The 20,776-nt window shown below is 41.3% G+C and overlaps 1 protein-coding gene across 1 annotated transcript in view; it reads right to left on the bottom strand.

Annotated features, from left to right (window-relative positions):
- Positions 1-436: 436 nt before the first annotated feature.
- wnt4 (wingless-type MMTV integration site family, member 4) overlaps positions 437-20,776 on the bottom strand; it is a 26,416-nt gene continuing 6,076 nt past the window's right edge. Inside the window, exons 2-6 of the mRNA XM_026168994.1 lie at positions 6,864-6,945; positions 4,332-4,485; positions 3,863-3,994; positions 3,415-3,557; positions 437-2,388 (exon numbers count right to left, since the gene is read on the bottom strand). Coding sequence (XP_026024779.1) covers positions 1,918-2,388; positions 3,415-3,557; positions 3,863-3,994; positions 4,332-4,485; positions 6,864-6,945 — 982 coding nt within the window. The 3' untranslated portion in view covers positions 437-1,917. The remainder of the gene's footprint in view (positions 2,389-3,414; positions 3,558-3,862; positions 3,995-4,331; positions 4,486-6,863; positions 6,946-20,776) is intronic.

The following is a 20,776-nucleotide window of genomic DNA, read 5'->3' as shown; positions in this document are numbered from 1 at the left end:
CTTCCCCACGCTGCAGGAAATACATCCTTGGTTGGTGTAGCATAAGCGCTGATATATGGTGCATAAACTGTGTTTATAGGTGTCAGGGGTGCAGGAAAACATCTCGGGGTGTACTGCTCACACACTCACACACACACACGCACGCACACACACAAAATACTGCACAGTGCAAACTGTGGCCACATAATAATGCAGCTGAAAGACACGGGAAATGGGTGATTTTATTGAAATATGTGTATGTCTGTCAGCAGAGCTCTGTGTGTGTGTGTGTGTGTGTGTGTGTGTGCGTGTGTTTGGAGTTGGTGGTGGAGACTCTGCACTCTTTTACTTTCCATCTTCTTGACTATTATATCTGCCTCTCTCTCTCTTACACACACACACACACACACACACACACACACACACACACACACACACACACACACACACACACACACACACACACGTTTTATAACAAAAAGCGACAAAAGCCTTTTTTTTGACACAGCATATATTCATTATTAACATACATTCATAGGCAGTATAGTCTTCAGTGTATAAGTCTTTACAGATCTACAGTATGTCTCTATGATGATAGCAAGTTATTATAGGAAAGCTTGGCTTTATGATGGTGGTACAAGATGACAGTAGAGTCCTGAAAGTGGCATGAGAAACTGTGTGTGTAGTGTGTGTGTGCGTGTTAGGAAAGGAACAGGGAACACTTGGTCGTGTGATTTTGTGTTTGTTGCTGTAGGGCGAGGGCTCTATGTGCGCTTGGAGAGAAAGTGCTTCAGTCATCATGTGTGATGAACATGCTCGGCAACCCTCTGGCAGACCCCTTTCTTTGTATGTCTGAATGTGTATTTACATTATGTCTGTTTGGAGATGCAGGCATGTCGCTGTGTGTTAACTTGACTGTGTGTTGTTTGCATTAAGCTGACTAGCATTTGGCAGATGACAGCGTGCAGCACAAGGTCAGAACCCGCATCGATTCTCAAACGAGCACACAGGGTGATGCCAAGGACATGCGCCGAAGCTGACGTAGAAAGTGTTTTTCATGGAAGCTGTCTGGTGTGTGTTTGTGGCTAGCAGCTGTGGGTGAATGCAGGTGTGAGTGTTTTGTTTGACCGACGCCCATCACCTGCCTACTGAAAAAACAGGACACAGCTGACAGTGGCTTTCGTCCGTCCGTCATCGTCCTCTTGTCGTTAGGAAGACAGTGGATGAGTGAGTAGAGCAGCATCAGGGTGTTGCGGAGGGCAAAATAAGCGACTGAGAGGCAAATGAGCCTCAGCGCAGCCATGTATACTCAGAAAGCAAATCACAAAGTGTTCCTCTTTGTTGTTTTAGCCTGTCCTGTGACAGACTCGCAGTCTCCATTTTTGTCTCCAAGTGAGTCCCTGAAGCAGCAGCAGCAACAAGGGCTGACGGCCAACAACCCTCCTCCTTAACACAACCCCCAAACCCCCAAACTGCCTAGCCGTTTGTCTAGTTTGTCCATGATAATCTCCACTCGTCGGTTTGTCTGTAGTCCTTCTATAACTGCCCCTGTCAACCCCCTCAGCAAAACTCTCAACAAATAAGTTAAACATTACAAAAATAAGGATCAATGACAAACTAAATATGACTGTGAGGGAGCGAATCAGGAACTGAAAGATGCTCTCTACTTGAGAAGAAACAAACAGACTGTAGCTTTATAGGAAATCCCATGCCTAATCTACTGATGTCCACTAAGGTGGCAAAAAAAAATAAAGGATCGGATGACCTTTGACCTCTCAGGCAATCAGTCTGTGTCTGTTGAATAGCAGTAGGAGGCTGGGATGGTTAAAGGAGATGAAGGAACTAAACAAGTCCTCCCTACTCCCTCTTTTCTTTAGCCGATCAGGAGTACGGGGCATTTTTTGTCTATCAGCAGTTCCCTCTGTGCCTCCGCCTCCATCACCGGCACGTGTGAATCTCCACCATTTTACGGCACTGTTTGCATTTGACGTAACAGCACCAGTGGAACTTACAGCTGCACCTGTCCACCACCTCCACCTCCTGTGTCTGGAAGCCACGGCCGCAGCACATCAGCTCACAGCCGTCGATGGCCTTGGATGTTCGGTTACACTGGCGACCCACCGTGCCCAGCATCCCTGGCGTGCGTGGATCGTAATCGCAGAAATCTGGACTTGGTTCCAGGTAGACCAGGTCTTCATCCGTGTGAGGTTTGAACTGGGAATTGCGAGGAACAAGGACTTTGGTTGTGCCCACCTTCCGCTGCTCTACCTCGGTAGCGCCGTCAAACTTCTCCTTGATGATGTTGCCCACCTTGCGAAATGGTGGCATGGCTTTCCAGCAGGTCTTCACCTCACAGGAGCCTGAGACGCCGTGGCATTTGCACTCCACACGCATGTGAGACAGGATGGCCTGCAAGGATTCCAAAGAACATTTGGTTTGCTGAAACAGCTTTAAAAGCAGCAGATCTGGATGCCAACATCTGTTTCTATAACGCTGAATTTGCTCTCAGTAACACCTAAAACAAAAATGGAGCTTTGACTCGTATTTCTATTAAATGACTTGATACCTGACTTTGCATTTATCTCAAATAATTTGTGTTGTCTTTTAGTTTTCTCACATTTTTTTAGATCTCTTTTCAGTAACTTCATATTTAATTTGGACTTATGTTAAATGACTGAAGACCAGACTTGATGTTTCTTTTTAAAAGAAACTTGACTGAAAATTAATGCAGTGCCACCCTACAAAAGGGCAAATCGAATTACTAGAGACTTGATTCGAGGGTTTATCTCTTATAATTTGGGGCTTAACTTTCTATTTGGTTATGCTCACTTGGACTTTTCTCGAATGGCTGGACTAGACTACTAACATCAACAACATTAAACTTAAAGAACTTGTGACATGATTTGAGAACTCTGGGTTTGACTTTCTAGGCTGACTTGAGAATTGACATTGACTTGTCACATATGGTGTGACACTTGGACTTGTTTTAAATAACTTGATCACAACTTGGCTTAAGCCTGTTTTTAACGTATATAATCCTGACTAGTTTTTTTTTTTTTAACTGAAGGACTAAAAACCTTTCAACTAAAAAAACACTCAATTTAAACTTATTCTCAAGAAGTTAAAACCTGACCTAGATGGACTTGTCTCAAATGACTTAAGATTTGACTGTAATGGACATCAAACCCCTACAAAAGGTAAAAACTACTTTTTAAAATATCTTGATCCTTTGAATGGCTGGAGACTTGACTTGGGAATGTGTCTTATAACTTGAGGCTTCTCATCTACTTGAGAGTTGACCTTGGATCTTCTGTAAATAAATTCAAGGTTTCAAGCTTTTCTTCAAGCTTTTTTTTTTTTGTTATCTTGAATGACTTGATTGTTTCAAATAATTTGAACATAAGCCACGGCTCTTTATCAACAGCAGTGGATTACCTTTCTGCCGGCCTCGTTGTTGTGCAGGTTCATGAGAGCCCGACTGGAGGACTGGCCTTTACTCCTCTCCCTCACATCGACAAAGGACTGAGAGAAGGCCACTCCATATGCAATGTTATCGCTGCAGCCTGACCACTGGAACCCTAATAAAGGATATTAATACAGAGACAAGAAACGGTCATTGTAAGGCTTTTAAATGTTGCACTGATACTATACCACAAGCTATTTTTCAGTCAGGTTTTATTCTTCATAAACTTATAATTTAATGTGGAAATGTGTGTGGGGTGGTTTTAAAATGTCATCATTAACAGTCTCACAGTTATGTCTGCTTGGAAAACAATTTTCATATTATATAGTCTTATTTCTGCATTAAACTGTACAGGATCAGTTGGCCCTTGTGTTTCCTTTTCTGAGTGTGTGTTTGTGTGAAAGAGTGAGAGAGACCTACCCTCTGGACTGACTCCATGTACATTGTGGTCACAACCACATTTTTCCAGCTCCCCGCTGCTGCAGGCCCTCGTGACCGCAAACGCCACACTGGCTGCTGAGATGGCATACACAAAGGCTGCTTCACGGGTGCCTAACACACAAGCATAAACACAAGCACACAGTCACATTGTGTCATTATGCAAATGAAAAGAGCTTGTACTTCTGAATGATCAGATAAAGTGTATGTGTGTGTGTATACACACAAAAGTGTGTTAAAATCTAAAGAATTGGGCCCAGACATTAATACGCTGGAGCCAATAGAAATGGAAACAAGCTCAAACATTTCACAGTATATAAAACATGATGAGTTATTTATGTTGCACTTTTGTAAATGCAGAACAGATAAACCTGTTTTAGCATTATAGACCAGCTTTAGTGTTGTCTGCCATTAAAGTGTCTTCTGGAATCGCTGCAGTGGATGATCTTACCTTGCGTGACCACTTTCCCAAACACAGGCATCGACTCCAGTGTGGAGCAGTTCCATCGACGGTTGCGAAACTGAAACTGACACTCATCTATAGCCAGCTGGGCTCCACGACGCACCGCATCCATCACCTCCACGCTCCGCTTACAGATCTGAACCTGTAGTGGACACACAGGAGCTGCGTCACCCACAAACGAAGAGCATGCAGCTAGAAAGTTTTTACTGTTCTGATCTAAGCTTAAAATTAGTGGCATGGATACTTTGAGAGGTGTGACAACAAAGGCAGCCGGAGGGGATATTTGTCTTTTAGGACTCACGTTAGCTAAAATGAGTCACTGGGTTGAACTTGTCAATTTTGTTGATGCTCTTGGGTCTTTTAGAGCATTCGTAATGGAATTATCTGGAAAATAATACAGTTTGCTGTGTTTTTCCACCTATCCAAGAAGCTTCCCCATCAGCATTTAATTAGTTTGTCACTTACACTGATAAGCAGGTCCATTTGTGCACTTCATGGATGTAGTATTCAACCCAGACTTGCTCCTCTAGCTAATGAATTAGCTCCCCACCCTCTCATCTGTTTATATAGTCATTTCTGAGTCCAAAACCAACATGGGCAAAAATATGAGTGCTTCAGAACAGATCCTCAAAAAACGGTTACGTTCATCTTTTAATTACGGTGTATTGTTACTACCTGTTTCGGCACTTCATGATGCTTATATGCTCAAACTTTCAGTATTAGCATAATACATTATAACACCTATGCTGCATGTGCTCTAATAATTTGGTTTGTTGGTATGCTGGTAGTTATGTAATACTTGTATTCTGTCAGAAACCAAAATACAAGACAAATTAAATTTGACCTGATGGAGGGGCCTCATGACAAGTAAGAGGATCATCAGAATTAAATTCCATTGTAAATTTTCCTGGAGGGAAAATGTCATTGTAATCAATCCGAAACTTGTCAAGAAAATTTCACCCCAACCACAAATGCCAACTTTGGGGTGGCGCCAGAGGAAAAGTCAGGGGATCAGCAAAGTCATGTCTGGGACCCGGGAATGTCTGTAGAAAATTATGTCCCAATATATCCAGTAGATGTGGAGATATTTCGCTGGATAATGAAACGTTTGGGATTACTGGTGGCACTACAGGAAATGTCTGGGGATCACCTGAGTCAATAGGAGTCAGGAATGTCAGTGTAAAAATCAATGGCAATGCAACCAGTAGTTAGTGAGACATATCAACATGCTAACTTTACTACCTCTAATTTCCATGAGCCTATGAGTTCCAACGATCATGGCAAAATTTTGTCCATATTGTTACCCATATGGTTTTCTTGAACATATGTAAACTTCTATATGTAGTTTTGTAAATGTATTCAGTTTTGTTTTGGATGACCTCTTGGATTTAATTTAGTAAATGGAGCCTATATGTTGTTAGTGAGGCAGGACAGACCACAGGTAACCGCTCAGTGTGCACGGCTGTGCGTTCAATTCAGGTTGGAATTTTCCAAGTTGAGGATTACAATTTCCAAGCTTGGAGTGTCCAAGACTGACAATACCGAATGTAAACGATCAAGATGGCTTACCACGAGAAACCTTTTTTTTTCATGGCAGGCAATGCATAGAAATCAGCAAAGCTTAGCTGGATATGGAACAGAGGAGGACAAAACAACAGCTAGAAGTGGCTGGAACAAATAATATCACCACATATCTGTTTAAAATACCTGACAAAGCAGTAAACCAAATGCCATAAATGTTGCAAACAATGTCATAATGTAGCCTAGAAGCCTTTGATGTATTCTGTAGATGCTACCATATCAAGTAACAGAGTAATTCATTTACGTCCATGGTGCTGAGAGCAAAGAAATACGGTCTCTTTAAAAATGATTGAGAACGTTTACATCAACCCCCTTAGCTTGTTGGGGTTGATGTACAAGTCAGGCCCCAGTTTCTGAATCTTCCAAGGACTCATCTATGAAGTGTTGTCCTCTCAAGAGGAAGCAGGCTGGTTTTGTTTCTGCTAACAACTGACATCAGAAAACCAACGAGCTAACAATCCTTAAAACCGCTTTATGTACACTTTTTTTTTTTACGCTCAAATTCTTTGAATGTAGAACTTTTCAAGAATTAACAGCTTGGTTTTACTAGTCTACACTATCAAACCTTAAAAATGATTGATAGCAGTAGTTTATAAATTCTCAGTGATGAAAGTTGAAATTCCTTTGCAGGTCCTTCCATGAACATTTCAGGCTGGGTCCAAAAATGATTCAATCCCCCAGAGACCTCCATGTTAAAATGGCCAACTTTACAGCCTTAGGAAGCCATGCTTGTAGGCTGGTGCAATAAATATGTTTGCCCTGTATGGATAGTATTGCTCTTTATGTATATCCATACTGATATTGGAGTTTTGGGTGTGGACTGATGGACACTGATGGACAGCTCACCTTGACTGAATATAACTCTTTATAGTGAAAAACAAGTGCATTTGTAACTTCATAACTGACTTAGTAACTTATTACTACAGTTGAGTGGAGTACCTGTCTCTGGATCAGGCCTCGTAACCTCTCACACGTCTCCTCGTCCCTGATGCTCCCCACTGATGACAGCTTGGCGAGGTACCTAGTGGAAAAAACAACAAGGCTTCTTTAGTGAGCTCAAAAAAGCAATATTTCATTTTACAAATACACAGTAAATGGCCACAAGGTGGATTTGAACAGGGCTCTGCATTAAACTTTATGCTATATGGGTTGCTTGCTAAACTGGCTCCCTCCCCCTCCTAGATCATCATTCAGTGCAAATATGATACACAAAGAAATTTGTGAGTCTTGAACAAACATTTACTTGGAGCCTACAGGAGGATGCTGGTGAAGTAAGAAGAGTAAGGAGAGTCAGCCGTATGATGCAAGCAACAACTCGAGTATCCAGCCTGAACTAACTTGCAGACTTTCTTGAGCCATGCTCATCATTAATCATTCTTACAGTTGGGAAGCAGAGCTGCAAAAAGCTCCCGTGCCTTTGTGGGAATGTTTTGGATGAACATCCAAGTGTGAGGACATTGAGAGGAGGGAAAGTGGCTTATCACACAAACACACCACCTCCAGGCCAGACAGGTCAGGGAGATATACTGCACACACACACACACACACACACACACACACACACACACACACACACACACACACACACACACACACACACACACACACACACACACACACACACACACACAGTCTAAGATATATGAGAAAATGGCATCAGTCTGGATGCCCTGACCCTACCACTTCCACCTCAGCCTCATATCTCAAGTCATAGCTTCACCTTACAGAAATAGGCTTTCTCATAACTACCCAAGCTGTGTACTGTCTGCACCCCTCAGTGTCCCAAGACGTCATGTGCATGTACATGTTGAGTCTAAAATGTTTTGTTTTTCTAAAACAAACAGATGTGATCCTTAGCTGTTTTCATTTTCCCAAAAATGAAAAAAAAAACAAGCACAGGTTAGAAATTGGTATCTAATAATGATTAATTTTATTTTGGTAAATTATTTAGGGAAAATGTGAAGGCTGAAGTTTAACTATTACACCTGCTTTTGTGAAATACAGCAAAATGGCAATTTTACAACAAGATTTTGCCGAAACAAAGACAGAAGAAAATAATAAAAAGAAAATAATAAATGAAGAATAATGTTTTATAAACAATGATAATGATACTAACACTTTTTCCTGAGTTCATATTTTATCTCTAATTTCAAGACACTTATGAATATCATTTTCATACAGTGTAGTGTCAGTGAATAAACTGGTGTATAAAAATATTAAAAATAAAAGTTGTATTCCATATGTACTTTTTGTTTGCTTTTTATGCTCATTTTTGCATCTTGCTGGAAATTGATTTCCAGCCTCATATCTGTGAGTAAATATCTGCAGAGGGAGATTCAGGAGGTGTTAATCAGCAATCACACAAGGCTACAGACCAGTTGGCAACCACCTTCAGTAGGGAAAAGTGAGTATTCTCCAACTGGTTGTGAGTGGTTTCTGGAGGTTGCTGTCACTCACTGCTATAGCTTCAGACACACAGGTCTAAAAACTGGTCCTCAAAAAAAACTGTTATTAATGCATCAAAAGGCTTTGCTAAGACATGGAGGGATGCCAAACCGTGTTCTTTAGCAGGCGAAATCCAAAGAAGAGCTGAGTATTGAGCTCTCAGTTCTCAGGAAACACTGGATTGTGATGTGTTCTGTGTGGCTTCACAGCATCAGTAAATATAGTAGTATATGTATTAACTCAAAATGCTCAAAAGCTGGCATACACTTTCAAATGTGGTATCATATCTAGATTTTGAAGTGAACACCCTGTTTTATCAGGCATCTTTCCACAGACCTGTGCTGGATTCTCAATCACATTTTGAAAGAAACACATGCACATTTGTTAAATGTAATTTATTTTCTTGCCACTTTTGGGGCAAAAAATGACCTTGAAAACTGAGGTTTTCAAGGTTTAATATAGTTAATGTTTGAAAGCATCTATTGTAACTTTTGGTCATTTCCAAAAGTTAGTAAAAAGGAGTCTAAATCTGAGATTAAAAAAAGAAAGCTTAGAAGCCAAAAAGTTGAAATAATGGGCTGTGACTAATTCTTTAACCACCTGTTGGTCTCACTGTAAGGTATTTCTGAAGGGAGAAAACGAGAGGGAAAAAAGAGCACTGCATATAGTTATATAGTCGTATAGCCATGTCTTTTTAGGAGACATGGCTGATTTTACTATGTAAGAAAGAATTCAGTAAATGGGCACTGGTCAGAGTTTGAATACCAAAATGTCCCTTAATAAAGGCAAATTCCAACAGAATTAACTTTTAGACTATTATTCTGTACAAGTAGACGTGTATTTCCTTCAGGTTCCCCCAGCTTCTTTTATGAGTCTTGGGTTATGAGTTCCCAGACCACACATACCTCTGTAAAGCCCTGCTTGCCCATCTCAATCAAGCCATGGCGCACAACCAGACTGCAAAGAATTCTTCTGTAAGATTACAGACCAAACTTTAATATAACACAAAGCCAGCTGAAGTTCTTTACACTGGCTAAGGCTATAGGTCGTTTAATAAAGTTGGCTCGTAGCCACTGCTCAACTCTTTTAACCTCTTAACATCCACCAGATCACTGGAGACCTTACTAAGATTAGTTTTCTTTAAGTCATATGCTAAATAAGTAAAAAAGCTGAAATCGCATGCATTCCTTTTGGCATTACAGCTTCCCTGTTTGGGTGTAGTGACGAGCGTTCTATAAAAAGGGTGGATGCTAACGTTACCAAAACACTAGCCCTGACTCTAGATGGGACACAATGACCTGGTGGATGTAACACGTGTTAATGGGGCAGTATTACGATGCCGTCCTTCTTGAGGTCAAACAGCTCCTCCTCCCCCTTCACCCTCTTCATCGCCACCTCTCAACAGCTGAGATAATGTCTTCCTCTCTCTTTCTCTCTGTCTGTTCCATGGACTTTTTCTCTTCCCATCCAGACAGCGTCTGGATTAAACACTCATCACTGTGATAACCCTACTCTCTGCCACTCTGCCACCTCTTAGCCGCATCTGCTCACATCCTCCCAAACGATTGACATCATGCGCTCAGAAAGTTAAAGCACCTCCATGCTGACCTTCAACAGAAAGTGTGCACTATTCTCTCATGTCGTGGACAACAAGCATTGTGGCTGAAATTAGCACTGATCAGCACTTCTGTGTTAACGATGGAATATGTAAAAATTTGAAATGGTTACAATTAACTCTATGAAATGTATCACATTTTAGTGTATTGCAGAAGTAACATGCTCTGATAAATAGTGACTTGCATGTTGGCTTGGACAACATGCAGCATTAAGCAACTACGGAGCCACAGAAGGTCTGAGCTGGAAAGAGAAAGTGTGGCTATTCATTTGTTGAGTCAGAAAAAGTGTGGGCAATGCAGAGGTGCTGTAAACTTGCATTCTTCCTAATGACTAGCAAGTGGGGGATTTCTCTTATTGCAAACACAAGTCATGCATGAAAGTCTTTATGAAAATGACCCCCATTCCTTCACAATTTATCACCTCATTTATTTTCAAATGTGTTCAGGGCTTCTGTGGCTACTTTCAAGTACTCTTTACAGGTTTGTTTGTTGCATTGTGATTTAATTTAGAGTAGACTAGATGATAAAGGAAGATGCTTCAAAAGACCTAAAGACTTCAAAATGAATGTTGAGTTAATCATTTAACAATAAACCGTCATTTTATAAAATATTTGTCTTTTTGAAGCCAAACTGAATCCATGTAAAACCCTGAACTTGAACCTTTAACAAAGGACACTAAAACCTGACATTTGCAGACCTCATTATTTAGTGACATCATCATTAAACAACATGAGAGTGTGAAGGATCATGAACAGTAATCAACAAACAGGTAATCAGAGGAGACATCATGTATGCATTTCACTGAAATGTTTATCTGTGATGTGCTAACATGTAATTTGGTGGAAAGAGGACTCGGATGTTTTGTGAATTGTACACAGTGTAGAAATGTCAACAAGCAATACAAATGAAAAGTGTAACAAGCAACAAGTACTGGAAGAATATAAATGGCTTACTGTCTGGACAAGATACATATTTATCATTATTATTAGAACATATTGGCTCAAAGTAAATTCCCAGCATATGTGGATTTGCACAACTCCAATCTGAACGACCTCCAACCTCCAACCTTTCTAATCAAGGCGCGTAAGTCAAAACACCTGTGTGCACACGCAGTGCCAAATCATATTTTATAAGTCACTCAGAGGTTTGGGTTTGTAAAAGGAAAATATCTACAAACTACAGCTACCAGAGTAATGTTTTTAATCAGAAAAAAAAGAGTACGAGGTATTTTACAAGACAGAGTACAATTAAATCCAATACATTCAAAGAAATGTACAATGTAGCGTACGTTTAAACGATAGCGCTGAAGACAAAGACACAAAGTCAGCAAATTGTATCACTAATCTGAGCCATGCATGGTCCACCTGGGTCTTAGATCTGACGTCAATAAAGCTGAACAGTGTTGGGATCTTGAGCAATGCTGACAATGTGGAGCTGCTTTGGTAATCGTGTGTTCAGAGGGATTCATGCGGTAAGTAATACAAGCCACTCCAACCACAAGCTCTGGTGTCATACTATTAACTCACCATGCAACAAGTCACACTCCTGATTGGCTGTACTAAAATGTGCAAGTGTGTATTTTATTGATTATAAATGTAACTTCTGATTCCTCTTTGAAAGGTTAATGCTGTTGCAGAAACTGGGAAAGAACAGAAGTCCCCATTGAGCAAAAGTGGCTGAAAAGACATGAAACACGACTTTGCCAGTTGTTTGAATAATGTTGAGATTTGGTTAAAAAGTGAACGGTGCAAACATGACAGTTTTCCTTTAACTCTTCAGAGACAACAGTGCGAACCACGGCGCCCACGTGTGAGAACAATAACTTTGGATTTGCCTGAAACCTGTAAAGATAAGGTCACCCTTCCTAGTCCAGCTAGGAAACTAGCAAAGTAAGTACACCCTTACTGCTTCTGTAGGAAGTAAGAGGATAAGTAGCAGCCAGGTGCTTTTTGCAGTTTCCTGGTCTTGAACATTGAGATGTGTGTTAACACACAAACCACAGTCCTCTCAGGAGTGGATGTCGCCCCAAGGTCAGACTGCGCAACGTTCATAGAAATTACAGAAAAACCCAAACAGACCAGAAAATCTGCAACAGAATGAAAAACCCAGTCAAAGTGTGGACATCAGCCTGACTGAGATGCTGTGGTGGGATCTTATGAGAGCTGTGCGTGAATGAATGTCAGCAAACCTCAATGAACGGAAGCACCCCTCTAAAGAAGAGTGAGCCAAAATCCCTCCACAATTATCAGAGACTGATGATGATGAAATGATGACTTCAAGTTATTGCTGCTAAAGGTGGTTCTTTGTGCAAATTCTTTAAATTTAGCCTGGAAATGTTTTGCTCAGGTAAATCCGCACGGTTTCAAGGGAGCCCTGGGCCTCACGGTCGACCCTCTAGCTCTCTGTGAGGTACATCCTCTGATCATTTTCAACAGGTCCTGCCCCTCATCTCCCTCCCTCCATCTGAACTGGATCGAGTCCACTTCAACTCTTCTCTCTGATTTGCTCGATTGCAGTTGCACGGCTCTCATCAAAGACATGTGGGGCTTTTGATCTGTCTTTGTTTTCTAGCATAGCCTTGGGCATGGTGCTACGTTTGGGTCAAGGCATCCAGCTGGGAGACCGTCAGTCAGCACGAAATAATCCCCCAAAACAAAAAAAGGCCCAAAATCGCAAAACAACTGACAGCAGCACCCACACAAAGAGACAGAAGCAGCTGGATGGCATCGCTCTGGCCTGACATTCACCCTGGAAACATTTAATAAACAATGGATAACTTGTTATTCAGGTAATTTCATAGATGTGTGTGTGTGCGTGGGAAAGCTAGTTGAAGGCCTTGGGTGTGTGCGTGAGTCCTCTCCCACTTTATCTGTTCATTTTGCAGTGTATACACTTCACTTCCCAGAGATGAGGTTAACAAAACACCTCTACAGAGGAGTCAACCCGTAGAAGGACAGAACACTACACACACACACACACACACACACACACACACACACACACACACACACACCATCATCCCGGTTTCTCCCCCTCTTCTCCCTCTGTCTCTCGGGTCTCTGGTGCTTGCGTGCCTAAATCTCAGAAGCCTAAGCCCAGTGGAGCCAATGGTGCTGTGAAGGCTGCGACGTGTAATGCAACACAAACACACAGCGGCCTGCGAACGCACCGCGCTTCAGGTGGAATGCTCCATACCTTTCACCCTCCACCCCACGCTCATGAGAGGCTGAAACTGAAAATAACAGATAAATATAAACAGAGCGCCATCATAACTGCAGGTTTATTGCAGCTACATAAAAAAGAAATGAATATCATTCAAAAACTCCTGTTTGTATTTCTATAACAATATGAGCCCTGTGTCACCATCAGAGATGGGCAGTAACGCGTTACTGTAATCCCATTACTTTTTTCAAGTAATGAGTAAAGTAAGGGATTACTATTGCAAAAAAGTAATTAGATTACTGTTACTTTCCTTAAGCACGCCGTGATTCTGTTTGTGAGAGTGTCTCATGACAATGACGTACGAGCGTGCGACGCCCGTGGCAGCAACAGACGTGTGCAGATCAACAATGGATAACATGACATTACTTTGAATTTGACTCTGTAAAAAGTGACAAAAACATTAGCGTGCGCTGTTCACTCTGCGTGGGAAGAAAACTTTTTTTGCAGTGAAAAATTTAACTTGAAATCTGAGCGAGCACCGAGCACGCTGCCACGGGAATGTGACCTTCACTGAGAAACCCCCGGATCCTCCCACTGACATGACCACTGTGGCACCGGGCAAACCTCCACCCGCCCCACTCCTGCTAAACAGGTGACAAGATTTAAGAGACAGGACTTAGTCCTGCTAAATCTTTGATTTTATTTATTTTCTGCTGTATTTTGCCCTTATTTTATTTGAAAGAGTGAATGTAAACATAAAGAATTATTTTATTTTATATGCTGGAATATGCAGAAAAGAGGTTCAAATGTTAAACACATTTCTTCAAGACAACGACTGTTGCATATAATTAAAATTTTGCAATGTGCGTAAAATTCAAACTAATAAAACAAGTTTTAAAAAGAGGCTTTCCATTTGTTTCAGTTTTGTATGATGCATTATGCAGAAAAAATAGAATTGGGCTGAAAGGTCTTTTGCTTTATTGCATATTCAGGTTGTGTATCATGTTTTTAAAAGTAACTTAGTAATAAGTAACTAATTAGTTTTGAAAATAAGTAATCAGTAAAGTAATGGGATTACTTTTTTGGAGAAGTAATCAGTAATAAGTAACTATTTACTTTTTTCAAGTAACTTGAACAACACTGGTGGCCATTAATAAAGCTTTTTCATATAACTCATTTATAAAATGATAACATTTTGTCAGGTGTATTAAAGTACTCTAAGCTCAAATATAATATCTGGTCAAACACCCACGACACTCCTGGTTCGAAGCTGTAAAAAGTCTGTGATTTAAGATGTTGCACTAAAACCAGACAGAGTGATTTTTGAACCCATGTAGGTTCAGGGGTAGAGACTAAGTTCAGTTAATGTTCATCTTTTTTAGCAGAATACTGTTTGCAACACCCACAAACTGAAAAGCAAAACTTCATCTCAGATGTGAGATAGATATATTTTGTACCAAAACTACCATCATGCTTTCAAGGGCACACACACAAACAAACACACACACACCCTACACCAATGCCACCAGGAAGTACCCGAGTGCAAACCAGGATATGTTGGTACGTATGAACCTTGTTGGTACAGACTGTAGTGGCTATATGAGATATCAGTACAGACAAATGATCAGAATCAGCAAGTACCTTGAAGAGAACCAGCTGAGGTAAACTAAGTGCAAATGTACAGAGGAGAGCTGCTATTTAGACTTTCTCTCTTCTTTGCTCTCTTCCTGTATCAAATATATAGATTAGAAAGAGAGAGAGGGGAATGTAGAATGACCAGTTAACCTAACCCTTCTGACTGTAAGTCTTTGGACTGCAGGAAGGAGCCAGAGTACCTGGACAGAGTGCACAGAAACACCCCTGCTCGGTGCTAGATTTGACCTCTCTTCTTTCAAAAGTCTCTCTTCTCACCACAAAAATAAAAAGAGGGCCAAAAGGAAGAGAACCTGCAGACAAGAGAGAGCTGGGGTAGAAGCTGTGATCTGTGCTTCAGTCAGTCTCTTCACACAAAATGACACAAATGCTTCCAAACTGCAGCACACTCTCTGCACCGCCATCGTCTCCAGTGTGTATTTATATGAAAATATCCTCATGTTTGACTTTCCAGTACTGAACACACAGCAGAGGTACACAGTGACCAGTAAATATAGAATAAATGGGAAGTGCAAGGAGGAGCGCTGCAAGAAAAGAGTCTTTTCTGCCGAGGGACTGTGTGCTTGTTTTACAAGAGCTGAGACAAGCCTGCTACCAGTTACAGTCAACATGCACTGACGGTCATTTTTCAGCAGCGCAGTAAAAGCAAATGAAATAATAAACTTTTACAATGAGCACTGCTGGTGGAGAACATGAGGGCAGTATACATTCAAAAACAAGTGGCCCCAGCTAACCCTCAGTGTGCCCTCTGCAGTGTTTCACACAGCATGTAAAGCAGATACTGACCTGTAGAGGGCACTATTCTCTCAGTTTGGCTTAAGCCACCTTCCTACACTGAGCATCAACACAGAACTAAACTCTCCACCTTCTAAACTTCCTGATGGCTTTACGCTGCTGTGAACAGCCAGTGTTGTACATGTGCCTGTACAAATTAGTATTTGGAAAACACTCTGGCAGTGGCAGAGGCTTCTTGTCCACATATCCATCTGTAATAGGGTTACAGCTGACCTTATATGGAAGTGCAAAAATGATTGACCCATGACGGATAACATTTAAGAATCCCTAACGAAGGTGTCAGTGTATGCCACATGGAGATAATCAAGATATCCAAACATTTTCTGTCTCCAAATATGTGCATTATAAACGATATAAATACTTTATATCCAGCGTGCGAAGGAACCTGAATAATCCACTTTGTCAAATCGACGCAATGACGTTGCGCTTGCAGTGTTTTATAACCCAGTCTTCCAGAAACCACATTCATGCTGACTGGATTTGCAGCAGGCGTTTTTACACCACGATCAGTAAAAATAACTTTTTTAAAATTTTTATTTTATTTTGTTATTTGAGTGTTTCCAAGTGGCAACACTGGTGCCAAAAACAGCAGTTCCTCCAATAGGCACTTGACATTGGGATCCTAAAGCTTCAGTGCAGATTCTGAGGCTGCATATGGCTTGCTGTGTGGTACAAACTGTGCCTCAGTTTTGGTGAATGAAGTTATATTATTTTAGTAGTTTTTTTAGCACCGTTCAGCAGGTGTCTGCACTGTATGACTGCAGCTTGAAACTGCTTAAAAGCAGAACTTCAGTGAGTACATCTGCATGACATTTCTATTTCACATTTGAAGCCAGCCTGTTGCTTTTTGATTCAAACCAGCGGATGGCCAAAATTGCCAAGCGTGTATAGCCCAAAGAAAAGAAGAAAATTGACATCTGAGTGCAGCGAATGGCTTCACAGTAAGTATTCTGATCACTTCACTCCACCTACACACAGGTTTACTTCTTTATTAGATATGTTCTTATTATATATTTAAAAAATATTATATCTGTTAACCCAGGGTAATGGGTAAGACATGTTTATCTCAAGTTAAAAAGAAAATATATAAACTTAAAAAAAAAAAGCCTTAAATGTAAATATGTGTTAGGAATGGCAGAATGTAAAATGTTTTGGGATAGCACAACATTTGCTCAATTATATATGCAGTTAATGCTTTTTCTTCACCCCTCTTTTATTATATAATCTAATTAAGCAGGATCATCTCTGCATTTATAAAGCAAAGCATCGTTCGGAAATGGGCTTAAAACAAAGAGAAGCAAAAAGTTAAAAGTAGAAGCACCTCATCACTAAAAAAGACCCGCAAAATTAGTTTTTGTGTTTGTGTTTTTGTTGTTTTCTTATGAGCCCTCATCGCATGCATGATCTCTCCCTCTCTGCATGTCAACACCGCTGAAATGCAGTAGCTGGTTTAAGAAGCTGGTGTCGGCGTTGTTTGGTGGATGTGTCGGGTGTTGTATTCATTTGAGACATAATACTCAAAACGTCCTTGTGACACCCGCACAAAAAATAAAAGTAGGGGAGAGAGACAGTACCTTCAGCGGAAAGAATGAGAGATAAGGAGGGGAGGATGGAAAAAAGCTCAGAGGGAATCGTTTAAGGTCAGACGGTGAAGGCAAGAGAAGGAAAAGTGGCTGTGAGGCAGGGAGATGGTTAAGTGATAAAAGATTAAAATGTTAAAAGGTGAGAGGTCAAACAGTCTGATGAGTTCAATTAATGCACAGTCTACAGTTTGCTCTGCAGCTGTGTGTGTGTGTGTGTGTCTTGGTGTATTTATATGCTGCTGGCTCCACTAGAGCTGCTCATTTCCCCCTAAAAATAACATGCTCTGCCAACCCCACAACCCTCACACACTTGCACACAAAAACACATTTTCACACACGTTTGGAGAAAGAAGCAGTAAAAGCCATGAAATTAACCTCCTGCCTGGTAGCCTCAAAAGGCTACGAGCCAATTACTGTGTGTGTGTGTGTGTGTGTGTGTGTGTGTGTGTGTGTGTGCGTGCGTGCGTGTGTGCGTGTGTGTGTGTGTGTGTGTGTGTGTGTGTTCGTGTGTGTGCGGGAAACAATAGCTGTGAACAGCTGATTATTTCTAAATGCAGGACTTGGCCGTGTCTGATTCCTGCGACATGTACCTGTGGCCGTTTCTGTGTTTAGGTAACATTAGCCAGCTAACTGGATGGTTTTGTGTAGCTGGGTTTGGTAGGACAAAGATGATAGGCATGCATGATGATATCAGCTTGTGAGCAAGCAAGTCTCTATTTGTCGGTCAAAATTCTCTCATTCGGGTGATAAAGCTAGTAGTCAAAGTATGCTGCTGTCAATTTCCTTAAAAGCTGACAAATAGAGGCAGAAAAAAAATTGGTGGATGGTACATTTAAAAAAGCATCTTCTTTAATAAGCCAAGACATAAGCTAACATGGGCTAGAAAGAGCCAGATGTGGCTAGAATGTACATAGAAGAAAAGCGATCAATAATCTGACTGCAGCTATTATAACCCCAAGATATACAATCATCTTCCATTTATCCAATTCAGAGTGGGAAGGCGGCCTTATGGTAGGAAGTCATTGGACACTTAGTTTGGATCCCCTTTGCTTTCAGTCTTAATTTTTCAGGGTACATTTTCAGCAGATTGCTCATCAGAGATTTTGGTCCATGTTGTCATGACAGCATGGATGTGATTTGACCTTTGTGACAGGGTGTATTGTCCTGCTGGAAGCAGCTGCCAGAAAGAGTGTACACTGTGGTTATAAAGGGATGGACATGGTCAGCAACAATACTCAGGCAGGCTCATCTGGTACTGAGGTGTCCAAAGTGTGCCAAGAAAATATCCTCCACACCATTACACCACCTGAGATCCTCCAGGATGGATCCATGCTGTCACGTTGTTTGGTCCATTTTCCAGTTTTTCCAGTCTGCTGTTGTCTGACTTTGCCCTCAGTTTCTGGCTCTTAGCTGACAGGAATTGCAACTTGTGTGGTCTTCTGTTGCTGTAGCTCATCTGCATCGACGTTCGCCGTTGTGTGTTACCAGGTGCTGTTTTGCATAGCCTGGTTATAACGAGTGGTTATTCAGTTAGTGTTGCATTCCTATCAGCTTGAAGCAGCCGGACCATTCTCCTTTGACTTCTGGCATCAACAAAGAAACTTCACCAGAAGAACTGCTGCTCACCAGTTATTTTCTCTTTTGTGGTCCTGGAGATGGTAAGATTGCAAAATTCCAGGTTCTGAAATACTCAGAGCAGCCCACCTGGCACTAACAGCCATGTCATGCTCAAAGTCACTTATATCACCTTTCTTGCCCATTCAGATGCTCATTTCAACATCAGCAGGTCATCTTGGCCACGCCTGAATGCACTGAGTTTCTACCATGTTGATTTGATTAGATATCTGAGGTAACAACCAGTTGTACCAGTGTACCTAACAAACTGGAATAAAGAGGATAGAATAGGATTGTGTCCGAAGAGTTCAATTATTAATGCCTTTTCCCACAGTGTCAAAGACATTTTTATGATTTTTTTTTTTTAATTTTCACATTCAGGTTGGATAGATAAGGAGATAAGCTGGCTTGTGAAAATGACATCCTTCATGCGGAGCAGGCAGGTTAGGACTTGCACCATTTACCGCTCCTGCTTACTGTTTACACAGTTAACACATGTGATGTGCACATAACCCAAGTATTGTACATAACACTGGTGCATGTGGTTAGCATGGTTCTTCTCACCTTTTCTGCTACCAAGTTAACACTACTCTATAGAATTACCTACTTTATACTTATACAGAGAATCCTATGAACAAGTGATTGCCTGCTCCGACTTAAAAAACGTTATATTCAGTTCAGTTTTAGTCCCCTTGCATGCTTTATATTGTGAGGTAAAGACCCCGCAGTAGTTTAGGGTCTCATGCATTTGTTTCAGGTCATCTTGAATAAAACATTAAGTCAGTTTTGTAAATTTTGATCTTTCTGAGTTTCTTGTCTTTGAGAAATCATTAGCTATGAGCTTTTTTACTGTCAATAAAATGAACATTAGTATCGTCTATTGTAACGCTACAATAAGATACTGAAGATACTCATTCTATTAACATGGGCACCATTTACAGTGTTGCCAGTTGTAGCAACAGTGGAACAACTAACTTCACATTGTTTAAGAACACTTGTCTGCACCTATGACTGTCCTGCATCTGCGTACGGTTGAGATATTTTTTGGAGCATTTCCTATTCCTGCCTCACAGGAGCATCACAGACGCTGTAGTACAAAAGCAGAAATGCAGTCAGCTGTTCACACCACAGGACCCCCCAGACCTCCAAAAGCGTGTTATGTCTTCTAAACGCCCCGTGCACCTCTCTGTTGGTCAGCCAGGGCTGCTTGTCTTTTAGCGGTGCCGGCGTTTCCTCGTCAGCCCCCAGCAGGACCGGCTGTAATCTGGTTATCCCGTGGCTCCAAGTGTGCCACGATAATTGCACACACTCTGGTGACAAGAGGGCTCGAAATAACATGCCACTGATTTACCACATGTGCGAGCGTGTGAGAGAGAGAGAGTGCGCGTGTGAAAAGCAGTGTGAGGCGCCAGTGTGTACCGCAGGGCTTTCTCTGACTACTGATCAGCTGCCATCTCTTTATCACCTTACCATGCTCGTCCAGGACGCGCAGTACGCTAAAACCAACACTTTGCCCTGCTTTTAACTTCCATTCAAGACAATAAGAAGACACTGCTGAATCTGTCGCAGACAAATGTCAAGTAATCTTTTTGTTGCCACTGCAGTTATTAATTATTTTAAATCGTCCTTGGCGTCAGTTTAGCACGTTATCCTTACAATATTTGCAAACAATATTGCTCAATAACAATAATAACACACAGTCACTTAAACTCCACGGATATTGATTTGTCCACTTTGGAACAATAAACCAATGTCAATCCACTTAACCTGCTTTAGGGCAAATCATAGTGACGACAGATGCAAGGAGAGGCAGAGACAAGACAGCTCCCTCGTCTGATAGATCTTTCTCTTGTTTGCTTTTTGCTGGTGTCCCTGTCAGTGCTTGTAGCTTGATGTCAGGGATGATGTGTTAGGACCAGCAAGTTAGATTCAGGTTTGGGGAACCTGAGGACCAATCAGTGGCGTCAATATCTTTGTCATCCAG

The sequence above is a fragment of the Astatotilapia calliptera genome, chromosome 5 (assembly GCF_900246225.1).
Source record: "Astatotilapia calliptera chromosome 5, fAstCal1.2, whole genome shotgun sequence".
In the NCBI taxonomy this organism is placed as follows: domain Eukaryota; kingdom Metazoa; phylum Chordata; class Actinopteri; order Cichliformes; family Cichlidae; genus Astatotilapia; species Astatotilapia calliptera.
This window is presented reverse-complemented; position numbering and strand designations above follow the sequence as displayed.